General features: G+C 35.9%; 1 protein-coding gene across 1 annotated transcript in view; it reads left to right on the top strand.

Annotated features, from left to right (window-relative positions):
- Positions 1–27,911, top strand: part of ABCA12 (ATP binding cassette subfamily A member 12) — a 216,674-nt gene that overhangs the window by 93,092 nt on the left and 95,671 nt on the right. The window contains exons 6-11 of the mRNA XM_030802777.1: positions 2,254–2,439; positions 5,996–6,174; positions 15,181–15,293; positions 20,014–20,089; positions 24,661–24,779; positions 27,730–27,836. Coding sequence (XP_030658637.1) covers positions 2,254–2,439; positions 5,996–6,174; positions 15,181–15,293; positions 20,014–20,089; positions 24,661–24,779; positions 27,730–27,836 — 780 coding nt within the window. The remainder of the gene's footprint in view (positions 1–2,253; positions 2,440–5,995; positions 6,175–15,180; positions 15,294–20,013; positions 20,090–24,660; positions 24,780–27,729; positions 27,837–27,911) is intronic.

Raw genomic sequence — 27,911 nt, 5'->3', positions numbered from 1 at the left:
TAGGAAAATCCTTTTTCTTAGCGTATTTTAGAGAGCTTACCTATGGATTTCTCTGTTTCCTAGAGATCATCTACTTTAAGATTTCCCAATTGCAAGATAATGAACATAATTTCTATCAGAGGTGTGAACTGGCAGCCTGTGAGCTAAATGTGTATGTGAGTGTGTGTACGGAGATTTTAAGAAATTGAATGTGAATGCCTTTAAGCAGAACATGTGCTCTTTGTAACTACAATCTCTACTTCCCCTTGTTGTCTTTCATCTGGCCAGATTAATATATTTAAGTTATTTGGCTGGTCCTACAGGTATTTAAGTCCTGTTTTATGTGCTCTTTAGAAATGAAAAGACATCATTTTCAACATTTGGCATTAGAGATACTATTCTCTCTCTCTCTCTCTCCCACTCACCTTTCTTCTCTCCTTCCCTCATCACCTTCACACACACACACACACACACGCACACACAAGCATTTTTAATAATATATCTATGTCTTATATAGCAACCATTTCTTTTATCTGATCATGAGACATGTCTTTAACATTTATTAACATTCCAGTAACCATAACCACTGCTACTTAATATGACTTTGTTAGTTATACTTAAATTAATGCTCTGTTTAACTGAGGCATCTCAATAAACTGAGTTATATAAATGAGCCAAAGGCCAGCACAAAAGTGGACTCCAGGAAATGGCATCACACTCATCAACTCTGCCCATGCTGGCCAAAATAGAGGACTTTTCAGTCTGTCCAATCTAGACATTGAAAGTCTAGTTTACATAATATTTGAGGTTTCTAATGTCTTTTGTCTGGCGTAGAAGTCTCTCAATATGCCCAGTTAATTCCAGTCTAAAGCTTCCCCCAGTCAAGCACAGTGTATAAATTAGAGAACATTATTCTATTCCATTCCAATTCTTACATATTGGTTCCTAGAAGTAGACAGTCTTGCATTGGATCAGATAAATTCTTTAATATCTAGAAGAGCAATGCTATTCTCCAAAATGCTACTTTGTCATATTGAAACTCCCAGGTTATCTTTCTCATATGGAATAGAATTTCAGAATTTTGTGAGGCAGCATAGAGCTATATATCCAGGGGAGATGAGCCAAAAATGAAATTTCTATGTATGGATACATATTTTTAGAGTAGTTGGAGCAGGGAAGGGATGTAAAAATTAGGATGATATATTGATGCCTGTGTCAGCAATCTCTCTGATTCCTCTTTCTTTCTCTTTACTGCTTTCTGCAACACTTGCAAGAATGAGTAGAGAAATCATTTTGGGGTGAGTTTATGTGGAATGTTAGAAGAGAGATATGGATGAATGACTTGAAGGCCTAACACTTATAGTACATCCTAGATAAGTGGATTCTGTCTTGTTCCATTACTTTTAGAATTTGAGTCACTAGAAGTTAGCGTGTAGGTTTTGTAATATACACTTAAGGGGAGGATGAAATTGACCTCACCTCATGGAGTAATAAGAATTAATTATTAAGATGGACCCCTTAAGTCTAACAACTAACTGTCATCAGCTCTGTAAATATCTAAACAACTTAATAATGGTAAATATGATCGATATTATAGGTAAAATAATGCTATATCTGTGACTGGCCTGAATTATGAAATATATAGGGAGATCGTGATGATTCCATTATGAAAATGATTTCCAATGACTACTTTTAGTAGTTATGCCTGCTATTATATATTTTCACATATGTTTTCCTTTTTCTTTTACATATAAGACTTAGATGGAAGAATTGCTTTGCAAATGAAGCAATCTATATTTGTACACTTCTGTAAATAAACACTGTTCATCCTAGGAATAGACCTCAAAGCTCCTTCTGTTGGAAGTCTTCCAAAGATCACAACCGGTTTCCTATGAGTGTCATGAAGAGTTAGGACACCTGAGTTTCTGCTGCTCAATGTCCAGAAAAAGTGAATAAGATTTTTATGCATGAAGATTTTTGTAAGCAAAGACTCTGTGCATTGAGGTTTTCTGGTCAGAGACAAGAAATGAGTTCAGTCAAACAATTCATATATAAATCATTTAAATAATAACAATGACAAGAATTTACCACATTCATGCATTCAGTCTACAAGTTTCATGGGTAAACTCTATGTACTTTATTGTTATTTTAATAGCTGCTATAATGGAGGACGCCGAAATGGCTATTTTGAAGACAGCTTAGATTCCTTGAAGAATAGAATATTTGAACATCCACATTTATTAACACTTTTACTCTTTTCACACGTGCTTTTAGCTGTTAAAGCAAAATTCAACTTCAGAAGATATACGAAGAGAACTGTGTGACAGCTATCCAGGATACATTGTGGATGATGCCTTCTCTTGGACCTTTCTAGGAAGAAATGTTTTTAACCAATTTTGCTTTTCTAACATGACCCTTTTAGAGTCTTCTCTCCAAGAACTAAACAAACAGTTCTCCCAGGTGAGTGTAGATCTTTGATCCACAAAGTGACTCAACATGAATTAAAGGGCAAATCTATAGCCCATGTAGACTGGGAAATGCTGACTGGGATATTTGCTTACCTTAGGCATGTTTTCCTCACATAGACATTTGCACACGAAGTTTAATCTTAAGTAGTATTACTTATTTAATGTGAAAGGTTGAAATGATTTCAATGCTAAACCAAAAATATTACATTATGGTTAATGTGGACACACCTTTATAAATAAAATATGGCTTTGCTCTACAGTAAATGAAGTTTGATTGTTTTCTCTGAGATCTTTAGGTGAGATTACTCAGGCTGTGATACAAGTTTAATAATTAAACTGTCACAGTCATGTAACTGCCAGAATTTAGAATAGTGGGTAAAATCTTTTTATTTTTCTCACTGACTTCAAACCTAGTTTGAAAAGCTAATTTTTCTTTAATTGTGAATTTTCAAAAACTTTTATTTTAGGTTCAGGGGCAAATATTGCAGGTTTGTTATATAAGTAAACTCATGTCACAGTGGTTTGTTGTCTAGACTATTCTGTCACCCAGGTACTAAGCCTGGTACTCAGTGATTATTTTTTTCCGATCCTCACCCTCCTCCCACTCTTCACCCTCAAGTAAGTCCCAGTGTCTGTTTTTCCCCTCTTTGTGTCCATGTGTTCTCATCATGTAGCTCCCACTTATAAGTGAAAAAAATGCAGTATTTCGTTTTCTGTTCCTGCATAATTTGCTAAGGATAATGGCCTCCAGCTCCATCCATTTTCGTGCAAAGGACATCATCTTGTTCTTTGTTATGGCTGCATAGCATTCCGTGGTGTATATGTACCACATTTTCTTCATCCAATCTGCCATCGATGGGCATTTAGGTTGATTCCATGTCTTTGTTTTTGTTTTGTTTTTTTGTTTTTTGTTTTTTCTGAGACACAGCTTCACTCTGTCGTTCAGGCTGGAGGGCAATGGTGCTATCTCAGCTCACTGAAACCTCTGCCTCCTGGGTTCAAGTGATTCTCATGCCTCAGCCTCCTGAGTAGCTGGGACTACAGGTGCAGGCCACCATGCCCAGCCAATTTTTTTTATTATTATTAGTAGTAGAGATAGGGTTTTGCCATGTTGGCCAGGCTTGTCTCAAACTCCTGACTTCAAGTGACCCGCCTGCCTCGGCCTCCCAAAGTGCTGGGATTACAGACATGAGCCACTGCACCTGGCTGATTCTGTGTCTTTGTTATTGTGCGACTAGTGCTGCAGTGAACATATGTGTGCATATGTCTTTATAGTGGAATAATTTATATTCCGCTGGGTATATACCCAATAATGGGATTGCTGGGTTGAATGGTAGTTCTGTTTTTAGGTCTTTGAGGAATCACCACACTGTTTTCCACAATGTTTAAACTAATTTATACTCCCGCTAACAGTGTTTAAGTGTTCCCTTTTCTCTGCAACCTCACCAGCATCTGTTATTTTTTGACTTTTTAATAGCCATTCTGACTGGTGTGAGATGGCATCTCATTGTGGTTTTGATTTGTATTTCTCTAATGATCAGTGATATTGAGCTTTTTTTTCATATGCTTGCTGGCTGTAGGTATATCTTCTTTTGAAAACCATCTGTTCATGTCCTTTGCCCACTTTTTAGTGGAGTTGTTTTTTTTTTTCTTGTAAATTTGTTTAACTTCCTTATAGATGCTGGATATTAGACCTTTTTCAGATGCATAGTTTGCAAAAATGTTCTCCCATTCTGTAGGTTGTCTGTTTATTCTGTTGATGGTTTCTTTGTTGTGCAGAAGCTGTTAAGTTTAATTAGATCCCATTTGTCAACTTTTGCTTTTGTTTTGATTGCTTTGGGCATCTTTGTCATAAAATATTTACCACTGCCTGTGTCTAGAATTGTGTTGCCTAGGCTGTCTTCCAGGGTTTTTATAATTTGGGGTCTTACATTTAAGTCTTTAATCAAACTTGAGTTGAATTCTGTATATGGTGTAAGCAAGGTGTATATTTTTTAATTGAGTTGAATTTCGTATATGGTGTAACCAGTTTCATTCTTCTGCATATGGCTAGCTGGTTATCCCAATGTCATTTATTGAATAGGGAGTTCTTTCCCCATGGCTTGTTTTTGTCACCTTTGTTGAAGATCAGATGGTTGTAGGTGTGTAGCCCTAGTTCTGGGTTTGCTATTCTGTTCCATTGGTCTATGTGTCTGTTTTTGTACCAGTATCATGCTGTTTTGGTTACTGTAGCCCTGTAGTATAGTTTGAAGTTAGGTAACGTGATTCCTCAGCAATAAGTTAAATTTTGATAAAACAATATATCCCTCTCACCAAAATATTATACATTAGAAGCAAGAACACTCTACTATGGAGTGTTTGCATACATTAGTCTTTAAACAAATTTAATTTAATGTTAAGTTCCAGGATACATGTGTAGGACATGCAGGTTTGTTACATAGGTAAATGTGTGCCATGGTGGTTTGCGGCACCTATCAACCATCACCTAAGTATTAAGCCAAGAATGCATTAGCTATTTATCTGGATGTTTTCCCTCCCCCTGTCCACCTCTGACAGACCCCAGTGTGTGTTGTTCCCCTCTGTGTGTCCATGTGTTCTCATTGTTCAGCTCCCACTTACAAGTGAGAACATGCAGTGTTTGATTTTTTGTTCCTGTGTTAGTTTGTTGAGGATAATGACTTCCAGCTCCATACATGTCCCTGCAAAGGACATGATCTCATTCCTTTTTTCTGGCTGCATAGTATTCCATGGTGTATAGTATCATATTTTCTTTATCCAGTCTATCATTGATGGGCATTTGGGCTGATTTTATGTCTTTGCTATTATGAATAGTGCATACACTAGCCTTAAACAACAATGGTAAAAATGAGACACCAATAATCTACATTTAATGCAACCCCACATACAATGAGAGATCACAAAAAAGTACAGTTATAATAATCCCCAATCCGATGTAAAGTACTTACAATATTTTTTTAACAAAATTGGCAGTCATGTAGAATAGAACATGTGGTAAAAAAGACATTGTTCAAAATCACATAGCACTAAGTATGTGTAATTGTATACACACACTCATATATATTATATTATATATATATATATAAATCTATATCTCTACTAATCTATATATTAGTTTAAGGAGTACTCCATCCAAACAATATAACATCTAGTAATAAGTATAGGGAAGATATATCTGCAACCCTAAACCAAGTCCTAAGAAAAAAAAACATTACTCAGGGCTAGTATTATTTTAGGAATTTAATTTTAATTTCCAAATATATAATTTGAAATATTTTATATAAATACAGCTTTGTTAACCAAACTTTATGCCAATTTCTGAAGTTACAGGGAAAAGATCCAATTATGTTTAAGAACATTAGAAGTAGTTGCTGGTTTTCCAAATAAAAGATTGGCTTCAAACTGAGTGAAGATCTAAAAGAATTGCTTATGTGAAAATCTAGATTTTTTGATGCTTTTAAAAACAGCAAACCACGTGATTACGAATGTTAAAGTCTCATTTTACTCTGTTTGTGGTTTTATATTTTAAGCTATCCAGTGACCCCAACAATCAGAAGATAGTGTTTCAGGAAATAGTCAGAGTGCTGTCTTTCTTCTCACAAGTGCAAGAGCAGAAAGCTGTGTGGCAGCTTCTTTCTAGTTTTCCAAATGTGTTTCAGAATGACACATCACTAAGCAATCTATTTGATGTTCTTCGAAAGGCAAACAGGTAAGAAAATGTAAGAATTAAATGTAATATTAGTGTTCACAAAGAAGTCTTTAAAAAAATGTTACCTGTGATGATTACTGTTAGATGGGTTATTTAAACACAGAGCAAATAATCCTTCAGCCTCTTATTGTAGATTTTAGCAACGAAGGTGAGTGTATTAGTTAAGCAAAGAAGAAACATATACTATGGTCATCAAGGTTATGGAAACGTCCACAAGGAACTGATCCTAACTGTTGTATTGTTACTGGGTATCACAGAGCTTCTAAGAATGAGGTGTACAGCAGGACCAACGGTATATTGCAGCACTGACTCCAGCTCATTCAGGGACAACCTGAGCTCTACGCATCTAGCATTTAAACTATCCAGAAATAAAATATCTCAGTGAGTTTTGTTTGGTACCATCCAATATAAAATAACCATACTGGTAAGAGTTTTGTTCCAAGCCACCTCAAAGAGGTTGGCCTCCCTCATGTGTAGTCAGCTTAGAAATGACCTTTCCAAGCCTGCATATCAGTTAGCCTTGGTATATATGTTATAAAGATTTTAAAACCTTTGCAGGAGAAACACCTTTAAAGGTTACTTTATTCATAAAAGAGATCTGGGCATGGCCAGTATTTAGAGTTTAATGGACAGTACCTAGGTTTTGATTGCCCTGTATAGCTAATTTGAAAATGTGCCTTAAAAATCCAACTACTGCATCAATGATGTTCGATTATTAAGTGCCTATTACATGCTAGACATGTTAACAAGCCGTTTGTACACATTATCACATTGAATCTTACAACAAACAGTATTCATTTTATAAATTAGATAACAGTCATAAAAATTAAATATTTGCAGATTCTGCAACTAGAAGGGTTTGCAACTAGATTTTCTAACTCTAGAACCCAAGCTGCCTCTCTTATATGTCACTAATAGCATAATGTAGTCTATTTTACATGTCTGAAGCATCAGAGGAGATTGTTTTTTACTTTTGGAGTGCTTTTAAGAGCTTATATCTGTTCAAAGACCTTATAATAAGCCCTTGTATTGATACAACAATCTCATTTGATTCTCAGAATAGTGCTTTGAGCTGGAGACAACAGGTTCCCATTTTATAGAAGAGCAGACAAATCCTTATGGAGGTCAAATGGTTTCCCCAAGGTTCTACAGTTAGTACATGGCAAAGCCAGGACCTAAACTTAAAGAATTCGAATCCCAGTCCTATACTCTTTCCATGGTAACACACCATAACTGGAATACAGAAGAAGCAAGATATTAGGAAGTTTGATTCTCTGTGTTAACCCTCATTTTATCTCTTAGGGAAATTTTCACTCACTCAGAATTTTGACACTTGATCCTTTTCCTCCTATTTATCTTCTGTCTTAGGAAGCAAACAGGTGAATCTGTAAAAGGAGAAGGGGAATTATTTGACTTGTATAGTATAGCAGTGAAAAGAGTCAACATAATATTCAGACCACAAATAAGATATCACTACACACTCACTGGACTGGGTTAAATGTTAAAAGATAGATAATTCCAAGTGTTGACAGGAACATAGAGCAACTGAAGCAGTCATATATTACAAGTTAGCATGGGAAACAATACAATCATTTGGAAAATAGTGTGACAGTTTCTAATGAAGTTAAACAGTAGATCCATATGAGGCTGCATTCTACTTTTGGGTATTTATCCAAGAAAATGAAAATATACACCCATATGAAGACTTGTATGCTGATGTTTATTTCTTGATAATAGCTAAAAGTCGAGCCGGGTAATCAAATCTCTATAAACAAAATGGCAAAACAAACTGTGGTTTATTCATATATTAAAATGCAACACAACAATAAAAATAAGCAGATTATTGAGTCACACAAGGTAAATAAGTCTCATTAATATTATGCTGGCAAAAACATCAAAACAAAAAATATATACTGTGTATGTAGATAACGTATCCAATTTATAGAAGGTTCTAGAATGGACACAATTAATCTGTAGTGTTAGAAATCAGATCAGTGGATTCAGGAGCAATTGCATCAGAAAAATTTTCTGGGGTGATTGAAATGTTTGTATCTTAATTGGCATGGTGGTTACATGTATGTGTATTTGTCAAAACTTATAACTTCACTTTGTACCCCATAAGTTTATACAATTAAAAATTATCACTTTACAACTTTAAAAAAACTCATTTAATTGTACACCTAATATAGGTGCATCTTACTGTATTTAAATTATACCTCAATGAAATTTGATTAAAAAATCAACAACAATAACAACAACAACAACAAAAATTCCACAAAATAATATTTAGTAAAAGACAGAAGATCTAAAAATACTCTAGGCATTATTTTGTTGGAGCAAATTACACTGGCAAAAACGTTGTGCTGTGGCTATTTTAACAACAACCTCTGATCCAAGTTCTGCAGCTATTTTAATTCCCTTTAAATTTTAAAATAAAATCATTGCATATTTTGGCACTATGCAATAGAGTATGTTGTCAAGTAATGATTATAAATGTAAAAGAGTCTGCATAATAATGAAAATAGCTTATTAATAAATAGCTTCAACTCAATCACCTTAGTAGCAAAAAAAAAAACCAAATAATGTAATTTAAAATGGACAAAAGATCTGAATAGATATTTCTCAAAATAACACATATAAATGGTCAACACATGTATTTTTAAAATGCTCAATATCGCTCATCATCAGGGAAATGAAAATCAAAACTATAATGAGATATCATCTAACTGCAGTTAGAATGGCTATTATCAAAAAGACAAAAACAATAACAGATGCTGGCAGGGATACAGAGAAAGGGAAACTCTCGCACACTCTTGGTGAGAATGTAAAGTAGAATAGCCATTGTGGAAAATAATATGGAGGTTCCTCAACAAATTAAAACAGCCATGCAAGAAAGACAAATACTACATAATCTCATTTTTATGTGGAGCCTAAAAAAGTTGATCTCACAGTAGAATATAGAATAATGGTTACTAGAGGCTGGGTGAAAGGGCAGGGTGAGGGAAGGTTGATCAAGGGGTAGAAAGTTACAATTAGATGGGAGGAATAAATTTTAGTGTTCTATTGCACAGTAGGGTGATTGCAGTTAATAGTGATCTGTTGTAAATTTCAAAATTACGGTAAAAGAGGATTTCGGATGTCCTCATCACAAACAAATAATAAATGTTTGAGGCAATGGATATGTTAATTATACTAATTTGATCTTTACATATCGTATACATGTACCAAAATATCACACTGTACTCTATAAATATGAACAATTATGTGTCAATTAAAAATAAAATAAAACTTAAAAGAGGCTGAGTGCAGTGGCTTATGCCTGTAATCCCGACAATTTGGGAGGTGGACGTGAGAAAATTGTTTGAGCCCAGGAGTTCAAGACTAGCCTGGGCAACACAGTGGGATACTATCTCTACAAAAAATAAAATACAATAAAAAAGTAGCTGGGCATGGTAGTGCATACCTGTAGTCCCAGCTACTTGGGAGGCTGAGGTGGGAGGATCGCTTGAGCCTGGGAGTTTGAGGTTGCAGTGAGCCATGATAATGTCAATGCCCTCTGGCCTGGGTGACAGAGTGAGATTCTGTGCCAAACAAACAAACATAAAACCTAAAGAGAAATAGCTTCAAATGATTATGAAGCAAATGACATTTGTTGTTTTTTTTTTTTTTGAGACGGAGTCTCACTCTGTCACCCGGGCTGGAGTGCAGTGGCGCGATCTTGGCTCACTGCAAGCTCCGCCTCCCGGGTTCACGCCATTCTCCTGCCTCAGCCTCTCCGAGTAGCTGGGACTACAGGCACCCGCCACCATGCCCGGCTAAATTTTTTGTATTTTTAGTAGAGACGGGGTTTCACCGTGGTCTCGATCTCCTGACCTCATGATCCGCCCGCCTCGGCCTCCCAAAGTGCTGGGATTACAAGTGTGAGCCACCACGCCTGGCCGCAAATGACATTTGACTTAAAAATTATTTTATATTCATAAGAACACTTAACATGGACTCTGCCCTTTTAACAAATTTTTAAATTGTAAGCTATAGGTACAGTGCTGTACAGCAGATCTCTAGAGCTTATTCATCTTGTTTAACTGAAACTCCATGCCTGTTCATTAGCAACTCCCATTTCCCTTTCTAATCAGACCCTAGAAACCATCATTTGACTCTTTGAGTCTAGGAATTTAACTATTTTAGATACTTCCCATACAAGAAATTTTGTAGTATTTTGCTTTGTGTGACTGGCTTAAGTGGTTATGCATTATCATTTCACATCATGTCTTCAAGGTTCATCCATGTTGTTGCATATTTCAAAATGCATTCTTTTTTAAGGCTGAATGGTATTCATTGTGTTTATATACCACATTTTCTTATTCATTTATTTGTTCATGGACATTTAGGTTATCTCCACATTTTGACTATTGTGAATAGTGCTGGAATGAACACAGCAATACTACTATCTCTTCATGATTCTGATTTCAATTCTTTTGGATAAGAATCCAGATGTGAGATTGCTGGATCATATATGATAGTCTATTTGTAATTTTGAAGGAACCTCCATACTGTTTTCCATAGCAACTGCACTATTTTGTATTCTTTTTTTTTTTTTTTTTTTGAGATGGAGTCTCGCTCTGTCACCCAGGCTGGAGTGCAGTGGCACGATCTTGGCTCACTGCAACCTCTGCCTCCTGGGTTCAAGAGATTCTTCTGCCTTAGCCTCCCGAGTAGCTAGGACTACAGGCACATGCCACCACGCCTGGCTAATTTTTGTATTTTTGGTAGAGACAGGGTTTCACCATATTGGCCAGGCTGGTCTCAAACTCCCGACCTTGGGATCTGCCCGCCTCGGCCTCCCAAAGTGCTGGGATTACAGGCATGAGCCACAGCACCTGGCCTATTTTGTATTCTTTTAGTAAATTTTTTATCTTTAATTTTCTTTAATTCAGCAGTATTTCTTTTTTTTATTTTTAACTGACAAAAATTGTATATATTTATGGCATACTACATGTTGTAATATATATCTACATTGTGGAATGGCTAAATCAAGCTATTTAACATATGTATTTCCTTCATATGCTTATTTTTTTGTGGTGAGAACACTTGAAATCTACTAGCTTAACAACTTTTTTGTGTTTAATATACTTGTATTTACATAAACAGGCCTTAGGGCTGGACTTGGCCCCTTTTTTTTTTTTTAGAAGAAATTAAAAAAAATTTTTGGGACACATAACATTTTGTTTTTTTGTTTTTTTTGTTTGTTTTTTGAGACGGAGTCTCCCTCTGTGGCCCAGTCTGGAGTGCAGTGGCGTGATCTCAGCTCACTGCAACCTCCACCTCCTGGATTCAAGCAATTCTCCTGCTTCAGCCTCCCGAGTAGCTGGGATTACAGGCATGCACCACCACACCTAGCTAATTTTTTTCGTATTTTTGGTAGAGATGGGGTTTCACCATGTTGGCCAGGCTGGTCTTGAACTCCTGACCTCAGGTGATCCGCCAGCCTTGGCCTCCCAAAGTGCTAGGATTACAGGTGTCAGCCACTGCATCCAGCCAACATTTTGTATTCTTACCAATAGCATGGAAGGTTTGGATTTCTTCATATCTTTGCCAATACTTTTTGTCTTTTTTATTTATTTAATAATATGCATCCTGACAGCTGTGCAATGATATTGAGATTTTGATTTGCATTTCTCTGATGATTGAACATTTTTTCATGTCTATTGGCTATTTATATGTTTTCTTTATATTTTGGAAATTAACTCTTTATCAGATAAATGGTTTCCAAATATTTTCTACCATTGTATAGGTTGCCTTTTTGGTAGAGTAGCATCTGACTTTTATTTAGTCAGAACAACTCTTCTTTTAGTGGTCTAGTAATTTATACACTTGATCTTTCTAACATGGTAGCCCCTAGTTAATGTGGTTTTGAGCACTTGAAATGTGCTAGTGTGCCTAAGGAACTGAATGTGTAACGTTACTAACTTTGATTAATTTAAATTTTAAAAACTGATACTTGGTTCAGTTATTGTAATACTTTTTAGTATATTTACAATGGCTTAGGTATGTGAATCTACTTTTTCATCTGTAAATTTAATGAAATCTAAATACAGGTGAAGACTTTTCAGTTAAAATTTAGCATCTGCATTGAGATGCCCCATAAGTTTGGAGACCTAGTACAGTAAAAGACCTAAAATATTTCATTAGTAATTTTTATATTTATTAAATATTGAAATGCTAATATTTTGGATGTGTGGAGTTATATTATTAAAATTAATTTCATCTGTTTCTTTTTACTTATTTTATTTATTTATTTATTTATTTATTTATTTATTTATTTATTTTGTGAGATGGAGTCTTGCTCTGTTGCCCAGGCTGGAGTGCAGTGGTGGGATCTGGGCTCACTGCAAGCTCCGCCTCCCGGGTTCATGCCATTCTCCTGCCTCAGCCTCCCGAGTAGCTGGGACTACAGGTGCCCGCCACCATGCCCGGCTAATTTTTTGTATTTTTAGTAGAGACAGGGTCTCACTGTGTTAGCCAGGATGGTCTTGATCTCCTGACCTCATGATCCATCCACCTTGGTCTCCCAAAGTGCTGGGAATACAGACATGAGCCACCGCGCCTGGCCTTTACTTTTTTAATGTGACTAATAGAAAATTCTAAGTTAAATACATGGCTTGGACTTTTTAAAGTCAGCTGTTTATTATTATGATTAAGCTGACGGTGTCACTAAAAGCCATAATTTTCTCACAAATGACTGTATTTTATCACAACATTATGGTCTCATTGGTTTATCTTAGTCTTTGTTGAACAAGTAATAGAGACAAATGGACCCCATAGGAATTTTTATTATTTCTCTAGCACTTTTTTATATTGTATGTTGTATATAAACCAACCACCAAAATCAGATTATATAATGTTAAAGTTAAGACAGTAATTAGCAGAAATGAGCAATCTCAAAAGTCGAGAAAAGCATATGAAAGGACACACAGGATTGTTGCCTTACTGAGATGAAGGCTATGCTGAGACATAAATCACAAAAACCCTTTTTAAAAATTACCTTTACTCAGAGGGCAACTTGTTTTTGATGATGTTTTGTTTTGATGATTTCCATTTTTATATGATGAAGAGAAGAAAAATAATCTATGAAGTAAAATAAATATCAAGTATCAATGGTTTAAAGGATTTCAGAGAAGATGGGAGCCCAGGTGTCATTATTTATTAAGTTAAATTTTGTTAGATAAAGATGAATGAAATCTACTGACATTTAATTAATAATGTTAATGATAATAATGCTGAAAGATTTAATGAGATTGTCAAATGTTCAGTCTTTGAAGATGTTACTTTGGGACAATAGGTCAGGTGAGTTAGGCAGAGGGTCAGGCTTGAAGGCCGGCCAAGATTTACGCCCTGAGACAGTCTAACTGATCTCCGTGGTTGCTAGGGTTTGGAAGTAACCCAACACCTGAGAACCAAGAGATTCTTGGGGCAAACATAAAAATGCCTGAGGTATCACCCGTCATATATACAGAGCAGAGATGAGAAAAATACAGCCATGCCTCTGTGGCCAACTGTTCGGAACACAGCTGGGTGACAAGTTAAAAATGCCTGTGGGCTCTGTGCAGAAATATTCTGCCCTCCTCCTCCCCACCATGTTGAAGCAAAGCTTTTGTGCTAGAGGCAACATATACAGTGGATAGAACATAAACTTTGAAATAGAGAGACCCCAGCTGTACTTATTATTAACTAAATAACCTTGTGTAAGTTACTTAACTTTTTTCAACTTTAGTTTTCCCATCTGCAAAACTGGACAAATAAATTGATTTTACAGAATTATTAGAAAACTAAATGTTAGAAAATATATATGCATATATTTTTATGTATGTTTATAAACATACATATCCACATGTGTATCCTTATGTTATACTAGGAACTACCCAGATGGCACCCAAAATTTAGTTCTCTAAACAGCTGTCATTCATATCTAGGGGACTAAAATTAACATCAGTTTAATCTAAATTTCAAAAATTCCAAAAACATTATAGAATGCCATGAAAGTGTACACAAATACTATCTATTGCTGGAATACACATCCAGTTTACTAAGAAACTAGATAGGGAAAAATTACTATTAGCTAATTTGTACTACATTTAACTTCACAATGTCAAATTTTTAACGAAAGCCTTTTGTTCTCACTACTACTTAACAAAAGCATTGACTCAACCATTGATATAAATCACAGTATTTGTATAATGTAGAAATGCATGTGCAATAACAATATTTCTTTAAAATGCACTAATGGCTATAAAGGAACTAAAAGACATGTTTTGAGAAACTAATTGTGTTTTCGAAATACAGGATGTACTCAAGCATAACTGAATTTTCTGATTTTCTATCCCCAGTGTAGACTGCCCATCTTATTGGTAACATAAAAGCTGTAGAAACAGAGTATGGATATTAATTTTGAACTACCTCTGGAATAGTGCCTATAGACCACTTAGAAGACAGAATATAGTCTTTAATTAGGGCAAGCTCCATTTTCTTTTTCAAAAGCATTACTATCTGTTTAGCAAAAGATAAATATTATAAATGCTTAAATAATAATTATTCCTGAAACTAGATCCTTTATTTGGGTTTGGTTTTTAATGAAAATACTTTCTAATATTTAATTTTTCTTTTTAGTTAAAACAAGATGTATTCTTTAATTGAAAGTTGCTTTTCCTAACTACTTATTTCTAAGTCTTAGAAAAAAATTGATGGGAACCTTGCTCCATTACTTTAAGGCTGGTGATTCCTGATGTTTTAGAAACCTGGAAACATAAACTGCTCTGTCTGGTTAAGAATATTTTGTTGAGATTTTGTGCATGAACAGACAAACAAGTAATTAAATTACAAAAAGTAGCATCTTGTCTTTTATGTTATAAGAATAATTTATACTGTAGCCATTTTCTCCTTGAATAACCTTTTGTTTCTGTCTGCAAACCTTGAAACAGAATCTGGTTTAATTGTTTTTTGACTCCTTAGTGTTCTGCTGGTTGTGCAGAAGGTTTATCCACGTTTTGCAACTAACGAAGGTTTCAGAACCCTCCAGAAGTCTGTTAAACATCTGCTGTACACTCTGGACTCCCCAGCTCAAGGTATTATATTTCCGTCTTACTGTGTTAAATTCAGTGTCGCAAAGCCCATTGGAAATATAAAGCAGAGTGCAATGAAAGTAATCATGTAGAGATGATATTATTCTTAGGTGGGGACATATGCTATGAATAAATCTGGATCTCAGGTTAATCAAAGTGTGGAGAAAGGGAGAAATGGCCAAGAAGAGGGAACTGTGGCTTTCTAGGGTTTTTAGTTAGGTGAAAATGATCTCTGTTAGTTTGTAAAACTATGTTTATACTTGGTATAGAAAAAAAAATCAGGGAATATGCCTCAACAAATAGATTTCTACCTTACTATTTGAAACAAATGCCTAAAGTGAATTGCAGTATTTTTAACTTCATTTTCAAATTTTGATTTTCCAGTAAGACAAGGTATAAGATATTGGTAGTGAGTCACAAAATGTCCCTTTGGCATATCTAGAATAGTACTGTCTACACTCACACGGAGACATACAGCTACATACACACACATATAGACAAAGGTTTGGAGATGTAAGGAATAAATCCCTACTTGCCAAGTTTGGTTAACAATTTATCTCTGGTGAATAAATTTAGAATTATGCTTTCTCAGCTGAGTTTGTCAGCTTTTACATATTTCAGCTTTTACCTTTAGATTACAAAATAAGCATCCCGAGATCATCCGATCAAAAGCTGACTGTTCATTATGTAGTATTGAAATATCAATTTTCGTACAAAAAGAAAGCACGCCTGTGAAGGCTTTGAAGAATTCTCACTGGAGGGTCCAACAATACTCTTGGATGCCATTTTCTGTTACTCTAGAGCATCTTTTATATCTACAATTGCAGAATTGATGGTTAGCTTGCAGGATTGACTGTTATTAAATTTGATGGTCTTGACGTCCATTAGAAAAACAGGATTACTCTAAAAAAAAAGTTTAGGCTAGAAAACCAATGTGCTAACAGACATAATTTTCCTCTGTATTCTTTTCATATTTGCATTTTAAAGGCTAAAGAACTCAATGTTTCTCCTTACTACCTTTTCCTTTTTATCTTCAGATTCATACTTTATAATTAATATAAAGTAAAGTAATAAAGTTACATTTAAAAAAATTTTAAGTACCAAGCTCACCTGTGCTTCAAAAGCTGGAGAAGTAAGCAACATTTCTTATTAAGCAGGGAGCAGAACACGTTTCCTGGTGAAAAATGTATTCGGTTTTCAATATTTAACAGTGACCATGTCTTATGTCTATAACTGTGCTAATCATTTTGGCAAGTCTTAAAACACGTCATTGGATGGTCAAGAAGACAAGAACATACACCAAGGAAATGTATTTTTATTCGTAAAATTTGATATATTTACCTTTTGTTTTTAAATTTCCTGCACTGTGAGTTCATCAAGCCAAGAATATCAATGCAGATGTATTAATGTCAATTCCTAAAAGTTACTAACTTCAAAACCCTACCAGTTTGAGCAGAAGTTTTGTAGACTTTGAAAACCCTCCTAAGTATTTTTAGGAATCTTTCAGGGAACTTAAACTTGCCATTGAAGGCAGAACTAGTGACTACAGTTCATCAGCCACTGGGGTCTCTGGTCCAAGTACAGATACCTGCCCCGTAACCCAGGCCACCTCATTCTTAGTCTTCACAGTGTTCAGCAGTATTTTTGAAAATGAACATCCTTTCTCCCTTGGTTTTTTACTCTGTTATGCTGGAGTGGGGTGGTATCTCATAGCAGAGTTGCTTGGATTCTCTCTAATATAATGGTTAAGATAGCTTTGTAAGCCTACAAAGCTCTTTCAAGTAAAGAACATAATAGGTAATATTTATTGTATCAATGCTCAGTACTTTAGTATCTGAAATTCGTTTTATCATCTAAATAACTCTGTGAGTTACAGTTATTATCCCATTTTATAGACCAAAAAACAGAAGCTTAAGGAGGCTGGGTGCTTGGCCTCTGTTACTCATCCAGCAAGTGGCCAGATTAGAACTTGGATCTGTATATCTCCAAAGCTAGGCCTCAGGAGCTCTTTTATGAACAACCTCACTTAAACATTTACCTTCTGGGACATACTTGCTTCTGAGGTATCTCACTGGGACATGCAAGTACCTGCTTAACCTCAGAAGGGCCCACACTTTTAGTCACTGATGGAGCTTGGCTCCCCATCCACACATTCTGTGGGAAGCCATATGCTACATTTTTTCCACTGCCTTCGCCCATTCCTCTCCACAGTCTGATTTCTACCCACTTTCCTCACACCATGTTTATCTCTGATCCACCCTGAAATAGGAGCACACTTCAAGATTTCTTCAGGAGCCTCCTTAGCAACCAAGAAAATAGAGAGTTGCTAATAAACACCTGGGAAGAAAGTTGCCTCCTAACTTCCTATCTCAAGATACCTAATTCTCAGCTCGGCTCCAGCCAGGATCCTTGCCACACAGTTAATACACTCCATAGTATGTCCATTTATAAATACTGAGTTTTGGGAGCAGAGATTATGTTTGTGACTCACTGGAATTTGCTCTTTTGCAAAATAGTACATTATATAAAATTACATTTTTAGGATGTAATTTAGGATAGACATCCTTACTGATAAAAAGAGGTTATCTATGCACCATATTTCTGTGTCTGTGAACACAATTTTTTTAGCTGTATCTATCCTAGTACATATATTTATTTTTTTATTTTTATTTTTATTTTTTGAGACAGAGTCTCGCTCTGTCGCCCAGGTTGGAGTGCAGTGGCGTGATCTCTGCTCACTGCAAGCTCCGCCTCCCAGGTTCACGCCATTCTCCTGCCTCAGCCTCCCAAGTACCTGGGACTACAGGCACCCACTACCACGCCCAGCTAATTTTTTATATTTTTAGTAGAGACGGGGTTTCACCGTGTTAGCCAGGATGATCTTGATCTGCTGACCTCGTGATCCGCCCACCTCGACCTCCCAAAGTGCTGGGATTACAGGCATGAGCCACTGCGCCTGGCCTGTGAATACAATTTTAAGTATGCCTAATCTTACAAATAAAAAAGAAGTAAAATCTCAGTTTTTAAGGGTCTGTAACATTTTCTATTTCATTAAGTCCTGTTTAGTATAGTATTTCTTTCAATATACTTTATAGTCCTTAGTGACCAGAGGGAAAAGTCTTTATTTAACTTCAGGGTCAAGTCTATCATTGATAATATAAAGTTAATTTTCTATTAGTTACTTATTTTAATGGCTTGATGAAAAAGAGAAACTCTATAACCACATAGTATTACAAATAACAATTAACTTGCTGAGCATCACATAGGAGTTCAAAGTGAGCAAAATTTGATCTTAGAAAAAGAGTTTTATATACCTTTACATTGCAAAAGCATAAATCTCAACAGGTTCTTAAATCTATAGTTATTCTATATATAGATGCCAATACATAATAGGTATTACTATTGTTAATTAGGTTTATTTATTCTGGGCATCCCATTCATTCTTGGCCCTTTAACTCACTGATGCATTACTATTATTAGAGCAATAATATTCAGCTGCATCATGAACAGAGCACAGGAAAACTCTGCTGAACAGGAAAAACTGAGACAGCCACTCTGCCAGATAGTAGGGGCTGTACAAACATTACTTAAACATGACTGATACAGGTGACAGACAAGGAGATTTTTAATTCTAGGATAGTCTTTTTTACACACATACTAATTTAAATAAAGTTAATAATCAGGACCAGAAAAAAAATGGGTGATTGCATAGTTTTGTGTTAGTACCTTTTTAGAAGGCTTTAGGTTGCACTAACTAGAGACAATACAAGAACTATTGAAGCTGGTAATAAAATATCCCATTGAAAGTGATTAGGCCAATGCTAAAAATGACAGCATTGAAACATACTGGATTATTTATAAGGAATGAGTGGAGTCTGAAGAGAAGGGAAATAAGTGATACCATTTCCCTAAAGGAGCTGAATTAAAGTAGTGGATTTATGATGTTTTTATTTATGCAGGGGCCATTTAAAGCATTTTCATTTTCAATTTTTATGTGAATGCTCTTGCACACTTACTCTTTTATGATACAACGTTATGCAGCAGGCTGAATTAGGGACATATTTAACTTCTGGGGGTAACTCATGGTGTTGAATTAGATCTTCGTTATGTGGTTTCCATTAGACCAAACTTAGTGACTGCCTTCCACACTATGCACCTTCATATTATTTGAGAACTCTCAGAACAGTTCTGTTAACATCAGTCAATTTGCATTCACAGCTGCATTCAATTGAGATTAGTGGCTGCTTTTTGAAAGATAGAAAATATAGATTAGTGATGGCAGATGTTTCCTGAGGCTACATTCTAGACAACTAAAGGCAAAAAAAAAAAAAAAAAATCCAGTGACCCATAAGACTAAAATTGGCTTCATTTGATAACAAATCACGTGGTAGTCAATCTTCATTATAGTACTTAACAGTCATCTGCATATGCAGGTCCTGGGATAAAATAATGTAGTGGCTTGATGCACAGACAAAGAACTTGTTAGAAATGCATATGCTTGACCATCGGGATTATTTTGATCAGTAGGCATGTATTTCCTATAAATATCACAAATATTTCCAATAAAAGAGCATAGATGTCTTTTATACAATTCTTTGGAGAATGATTCTGCAGATTTCTGCATTTTCTCCTCATTAATTTGACCTGGGATGGTTTTCACTGAGGAAAAAAATCTTTAAGCAAACATGTTAAATGTTTACCTATATAAAAATTATTACTTTAGGTGACTCCGATAATATAACACATGTGTGGAATGAGGATGATGGACAGACATTATCTCCAAGCAGTCTGGCTACACAGTAAGTCTTTGTTTATTTCTAAATAGGTAGATAACTTGGCTGAATAAACAATCAAAACAATTTCTAAACATAATTCGCTTATCGGTGTACATAAGCATGGAATAAAAAAATCAACTATTGACTGAGCTAAGGAAAGGGCATAGTCCAAGTGTAGTAAAGTTGAAACTTATTTTTTGATATTATTTAATGATACTTTAGCATTGCACAAGAAAATCTCTTTTTCAGTTCCAAGCTTGCATAACTAGATCTAATGTGTCATGTCTGGATTGGTTACCTTATGCCTGTGAGGATGATCTAGCTGGAGGGCTGCCAACACTTTTCTTTCACCACAAACAGTGTATAAGTATCTGTCTCTTGCTCTGTGCAGGCTGCTATAGCAAAATACCATAATCTGAGCAGCTTATAAACAAGCCTCCTAATACCGTCATCTTGAGGGTTAGGAGTTCAACATATGAATTTTGGGAGAACATACTCATTCATACCATAGCAGCCTCCAATTTTTTTATTACTATTTTTTGGGTTTCTAGAGAATAAAAATATTTTTTATGCTTAAACAAGATAATGCAAAATTTGTTTGCTTTCAGTGGTATTCAGTTAGGCAAAACTGTTTGTAGGTAATTTAATTTGGGGCTTTTATTGGCATATATAAAGTCCTGGGAATAGGGAGTGGAAATAACAGCAGCAACGATGCTGTCTAAAGACCATTAATGTAAGCAGATACTGAAGTAACTGTGATAATTATGGTCAGAAATGCAAACAGTTGCTTATGGTAGTTAATTGACGTAAATTCCTGTAGTTCAAGGCAAATTTAGAGACGAGATGGCCTGCCTGTTAGGTAAAGATTACTTTAGCCTGTAAATTATACTATTGAAATTCTTTGATTTTAGTCCCAAAGGATACATTTTTGTGCTAACGGAAATCTATACAAATAAAAACAAACAAGAGTACTTAGGTTTAACCAATTTTTTTCTTTTTCTAAAATAGAATGTACATAGTTGTTTACAAACTTTCTATTATTTAACGAGAAGTTCTCCAACTCTGAGTAGATTCTGGCCAAAATCCTTGCATAAACAACTACCTCCTCTTTCTGCCACCATCTCTCTCATCCTCTAAGGTGGCTGACCCAGGTGCTTCTCTCAGAGCAACCAAGTCCTTAGGCAATTTCACCCTAGCCAGGCTGCCATGTTTCAAATAGTCATGTCTTTTTTTTCTTTTTTGAGACAGAGTCTGGCTCTGTCGCCCAGGCTGGAGTGCAGTGGTGCCATCTCGGCTCACTGCAAGCTCCGCCTCCTGGGTTCATGCCATTCTCCTGCCTCACCCTCCCAAGTAGCTGGGACTACAGGCGCCTGCCACCACGCCAGGCTAATTTTTTTTTCTGGTGTTTTTAGTAGAGACGGGGTTTCACCGTGTTAGTCAGGATGGTCTTGATCTCCTGACCTCGTGATCTGCCCGCCTCGGCCTCCCAAAGTGCTGAGATTACAGGCGTAAGCCACTGCGCCACTGCGCCCGGCCAAATAGTCATGTCTTTTAAACACATTCCCTATATAGTCATCAAAAATAATAATAGCAAAATACCTTTAAACTGAGATAACTGCATGCTTATTGCTGAAGCCAGGTATTTTTATCAGAGCCTTGAGGCATCCATAGCATTGACAATGTCAGCGCCACAGACCTGCAAATTCCACAGCAAATGTGGTTAGTTGCTGACAGCTGGCTGACAGTTTATTAGGAAGAATTCAATACTTCTAAGATGGCTCTTGTTGTGATTGATGAAATTAAGGGATTTCTTATCTTCAGATTTCCTTTCTATTCCAGCTTTAAAATAATCACAGAGTGGCAATACTGGTATAAGATAAAAGTTATTTTGGCTCAGAATTTTCTAAAGAAAGATGCTCAAAAATACTTTTTCCCCATAGCTCTACTTTCTCCTAATTATTTTTGTTCTAAAGTCATTATTTTTATTGTTTTGTGTTTGTACTTATGCACATGAATGTGCACATCCAGACACTTACCTTTTATTGTAAGCACTCTTGGGAAGTAGGAAGGATTTTGTATAAAGGATTACTCCAGTGTTTTAAGGGAATAATTGGGTATTTATGCCAAAATTGTGGCACACAGATATGAGATCTTATTTTGGAGTATACTAAGTCTATTCTCAGAAATTTTTGTAATCAAATGTTCTTCATGAAACTAAGAGAATGGCTTATCAAGGTCAATTCTATCTCGACTGTCCTCTATTTTAAGCTTGACAATACACCATGAAAATCTCTTGTTCCGGTCCATCTAAGTAGATAAGGCCAATATTTTGCTGTTGAGCAATGCACCAAGTGGAAATAGCTCTATGTTGTAACAATGATGACAGACAGAAAGACAAACACAAAAGGCGGAAGGGCAATATTGGGAAGTGTGGGGAAAGGTGAGGAGAGGAAGGGAGAACCACCTTACTGAAGCAGGAGAATGACCCGACGTGTGCTTATCCAGCGATGCCTCATTGGACACTTCTCAGATAAATGGCCAGTATCTCTGCAACTTCCTGCATCTCTTTTCCTTGTGTATTTATCCTTTCCACAGATATTAACTCAAGTGTATGAGGTGCGAAATACAAATGCTAGATATTCTGTGAGGGGGATGGGGTCAGGGGTGAACAGGGAATGGGATACAAAACTAAATGGATCATTCTTTCAGTTTGCTCAGAGGAGAAATGTTTATCTTGAAACCTCTGCTTATCACTATAGCCAAATAAAATAGATGGATTATTCTACCTCCTCTTCCCAAAACAGATGCAGTAAATTTATAATTATTCTCATAATTTCATTTGTCTCTTCTTTGACGTCTTAGATTCTCAAATCTCATCTTCCAGCTTATCTTTAGAATATTCTTCCTGACACTGCTTCCCACTACCCTCAACATTCTGAAACTATCATTTCAAAATACCTGCTCAGGGTTTTTTGAGTAAGTGCTGTGAGTATATGGTTATTATTAGCCCTTGGCTTGATTTGATTTGACTTGACTCACTGATGTCATAGGTGGACTACAGTCCATGAAACTTGACTCTAGGTGTGACTTCATATTATATGGGTAACCTATACAACAGGGTTAGTTTTGTCACCTGTCACACTCCTGTTGCATTTTTAACAGTAATAATGTGATTTAGAAATTTCCCTAATAGATAGTTTCTTTTATTTAGGACAGAAAACTTACTCTAAGAATACACTCTCCTGGTCCTTCATTTGTAAATTGATCAATGTCATTGACTATCTATAAGGAGGCTTTGATAAATAATGAAGCTCACTGTCTAAAATCTCTAAGGTCTGAGACCACCAAATATAGTATTACCAAGAGTCTCTAGTCAAGGAAATGCCTATGCACAAGGATGAGCGCTTGTAAAATGGATACTTTTAAAAAAAATATAAAGACTATGAATAGTATTTAAATGAGTCAGCCCTCTGACCACTTTGCTGTGCTCTGACTGCCAAGTTAGAGACTTTTCTTGCCATGTATTTTTTTTTCTTTTAAAGTTCCTCAAGGATCCAGTGTTGTTAACCCACATTTAAACACCCTGAGTCTTCTTTAATATTAATGAAAATATTTTCCTGCATTTACTAGCTATGCCAAGGTTAATCATTCCCACTCGCATTTTAATAAAATCTAAGTTAAACATCCAGTAGGACTAGTTAATTTGTGTATTGTACAGTTTGATTCAAAACAGATGATCCTCAAATCAGCCATTGACATTTTTTCTATCTTTACATAAAATTCAATAGTAGACACTAAGGGAAGAAGTTACAAAATAAATAGAGATGCAGCCTCACAGTTGAAGTGACAGAGCACACATAATACGCACATACTCATTCACATAGCTTTACTCACTCATGTAGCCTTAAAAATCTTAGGCCCTTTCCTTACATGCCAATCACTTTGAAAGGAAACCAGAAAGTGGTTAATTTGGAAACACTAAATTGGTTGACTGGAGAAAAAAGGAACTTATATTGGTCAATGGGATCCCATTAGTTCAAAATCAAATGAATTCAAATCTAGTTATTCAACATTATAGGTGGAAAGGACCTAGCAGATCATCTAGCCCCCTAGCTTTCAATTGAAAAGAGAAGAATCGGAGAGTCAGAAGTGGGTTGCCAGATTTAGAAAATAAAAAGAAAAGTAAAAAAAATTGCAGGACTCGTGGGATGTACTTATACACAAAAAAGATTATTCATTGTTTATCTATGACTCAACTTTAACTGGGAGTCCAGTATTTTACCTGGCAACCCTCACCCAGTGACCTTTTTCTTTTAGGTAAGTGTGCCTAGAAATGGCCTTAAGATGACCTATGATGGAATATTAAAACAATTAAATATAAAGATAGCACACATAGAAAAGGCAAGTGCTCAGAGGATCTAGAGGAGTGCTGCCCTGGTACAGTTAAACTGGGTGAGGGAAGACATCCAACTGAATAGAATTTCAATGTCCAAGTCAACCAATGCCAAACAACCAGGGACCAAAATGACCTCAACAAAATGGCTTTGCTTTATTTTTACATGTCTTAATTTCTATATTCTTTTCTAATTCTGCAGGCTCCTAATTCTGGAAAACTTTGAAGATGCCCTCTTAAATATATCAGCAAATAGTCCTTATATTCCTTACTTGGCATGTGTGAGAAATGTGACTGACAGTTTGGCCAGAGGTTCACCAGGTAATACTGTTCTTAACAGTCAAAATGCTGCTCATGGTTTCTACCTCTGTTCTAAAGTAGTGAGTTTTTGAGGCATTTGCTTACACAGGAAAGAAAATTTGTAAAATCTTAGTTTCCATATGCATCAGTTTCAGTCTGGTGATTTGATATACAAAGGGAATGCCTTGTCATATTATCATATTATTCCGTTGCTGCTGCTAGCACTAGCTGGCTACCTGGACAAACTTTAATATATAATGGCCATATAATGGATAATATGATAATGGCCACTGGGACAAATTTTCCAAGTGTCCGGAGTCATTAGAGGTTCACATGACCCTTCATGACATTTTTATGCTCTTAATAATCTTAGTTATTAAAAAATATTAAGGAATAATGGATAGAAGGGCTTAAAGGAGCTGATGGAGCTGAAAGCCAAGTTTCGAGAACTACGCGAAGATTGCAGAAGCCTCGGTAGCAGATGCGATCAACTGGAAGAAAGGGTATCGCTGATGGAAGATGAAATGAAGCGAGAAGGGAAGTTTAGAGAGAAAAGAATACAAAGAAACAAACAAAGCCACCAAGAAATTTGGGACTATGTGAAAAGACCAAACCTATGTCTGATTGGTGTACCTGCAAATGATGGGGAGAATGGAACCAAGTTGGAAAACACTCTGCAAGATATTATCCAGGAGAACTTCCCCAATCTAGCAAGGCAGGCCAACATTCAGATTCAGGAAATACAGAGAACGCCACAAAGATACTCCTCGAGAAGAGCAACTCCAAGACACATAACTGTCAGATTCACCAAAGTTGAAATGAAGGAAAAAATGTTAAGGGCAGCCAGAGAGAAAGGTCGGGTTACCCACAAAGGGAAGCCCATCAGACTAACAGCTGATCTCTCAGCAGAAACTCTACAAGCCAGAAGAGGGCGGGGGCCGATATTCAACGTTCTTAAAGAAAAGAATTTTCAACCCAGAATTTCATATCCAGCCAAACTAAGCTTCATAAGTGAAGGAGAAATAAAATACTTTACAGACAAGCAAATGCTGAGTGATTTTGTCACCACCAGGCCTGCCCTAAAAGAGCTCCTGAAGGAAGCACTAAACATGGAAAGGAACAACCGGTACCAGCCACTGCAAAAACATGCCAAATTGAAAAGACCATCAGGGCTAGGAAGAAACTGCATCAACTAACGAGCAAAATAACCAACTAACATCATAATGACAGGATCAGATTCACACATAACAATATTAACGTTAAATGTAAATGGGCTAAATGCTCCAATCAAAAGACACAGACTGGCAAACTGGATAAGGAGTCAGGACCCATCAGTGTGCTGTATTCAGGAAACACATCTCACGTGCAGAGACACACATAGACTCAAAATAAACGGATGGAGGAAGATCTATCAAGCCAATGGAAAACAAAAAAAGGCAGGGGTTGCAATCCTAGTCTCTGATAAAATAGACTTTAAACCAACAAAGATCAAAAGAGACAAAGAAGGCCATTACATAATGGTAAAGGGATCAATTCAACAAGAAGAGCTAACTATCTTAAATATGTATGCACCCAACACAGGAGCACCCAGATTCATAAAGCAAGTCCTCAGTGACCTACAAAGGGATTTAAACTCCCACACAATAATAATGGGAGATTATAACACCCCACTGTCAGCATTAGACAGATCAACGAGACAGAAAGTTAACAAGGATATCCAGGAATTGAACTCAGCTCTACACAAAGTGGACCTAATAGACATCTACAGAACTCTCCACCCCAAATCAACAGAATATACATTTTTTTCGGCACCACACCACGCCTATTCCAAAATTGACCACATAGTTGGAAGTAAAGCTCTCCTCAGCAAATGTAAAAGAACAGAAATTATAACAAACTGTCTCTCAGACCACAGTGCAATCAAACTAGAACTCAGGATTAAGAAACTCACTCAAAACCGCTCAACTACATGGAAACTGAACAACCTCCTCCTGAATGACTGTTGGGTACATAATGAAATGAAGGCAGAAATAAAGATGTTCTTTGAAACCAACGAGAACAAAGACACAACATACCAGAATCTCTGGGACACGTTCAAAGCAGTGTGTAGAGGGAAATTTATAGCACTAAATGCCCACAAGAGAAAGCAGGAAAGATCCAAAATTGACACCCTAACATCACAATTAAAAGAACTAGAAAAGCAAGAGCAAACACATTCAAAAGCTAGCAGAAGGCTAGAAATAACTAAAATCAGAGCAGAACTGAAGGAAATAGAGACACAAAAAACCCTTCAAAACATTAAAGATAATATAGAGTTCTAAAAGCAGGTGTAAATTACATAAACAAAGGCATTTTGTGGCAGACTATTTTTATTTTCTACCCTTACACACTTTATTTGCAATTTTCTGCCTACATGGGCAACCAAAAAGATTATATTTAATCAAACGTTTCTTTTTTTTTGAGAGAAAAGACCTACTTTCTCACATTTTCTAGGACACACACATTCTTTTTTCCTACACCAAAAATAGTTTTCTGAGAGTTAATGGCAAGCAAATAGCACAACAAATATGTAAGTCTGGACTTTGTTTACAAGGTATGAATTAATCAAGGTTGGAAAGGCATATTTATATCACAGTGATTCTATAACCTATTCTCTCCAAGATACTTCAACTTAACGGTATATACAAAAGTCAGGAATGAAAGCATAGTCAGTTCACAAAGAGCCAAAACTATGTAGCACCTTTGCTAGAAATATTTTTATCTCTAAGCAGATATTTTTAAAATAATGAACTCTGTTGTCCCCATGGTTCAAATAAAGGTTAAATTTTCACTCGTCTTATATTTATATTGAAGTAGGCTATATTATCTTAGGCAAAATTTAGTAATAAATCAGGATAGAGGTGTCTTTCAAATTGGTTTCCTAAATGACCTTGCAATTCACATAAAGTAACTCCTCTCCCTTCCTTTACAGAAAATCTAAGACTCCTGCAGTCCACAATACGATTTAAAAAATCTTTTCTTCGCAATGGTTCCTATAAGGATCACTTTCCTCCAGTTCCTGAAGTCCTAAAATCAAAAGTAAGCCATGACAGTAAAAAAAAAAAAAAAAAAAAAAAAAAAAAAAACCTTAACACTTCCCATAATATTTGGCAA

This window comes from Nomascus leucogenys, chromosome 22a, assembly GCF_006542625.1.
Source record: "Nomascus leucogenys isolate Asia chromosome 22a, Asia_NLE_v1, whole genome shotgun sequence".
Classification (NCBI taxonomy): domain Eukaryota; kingdom Metazoa; phylum Chordata; class Mammalia; order Primates; family Hylobatidae; genus Nomascus; species Nomascus leucogenys.
Note: the sequence above shows the minus strand (reverse complement) of the source record. Positions and strands in the feature narration are given on the sequence as shown.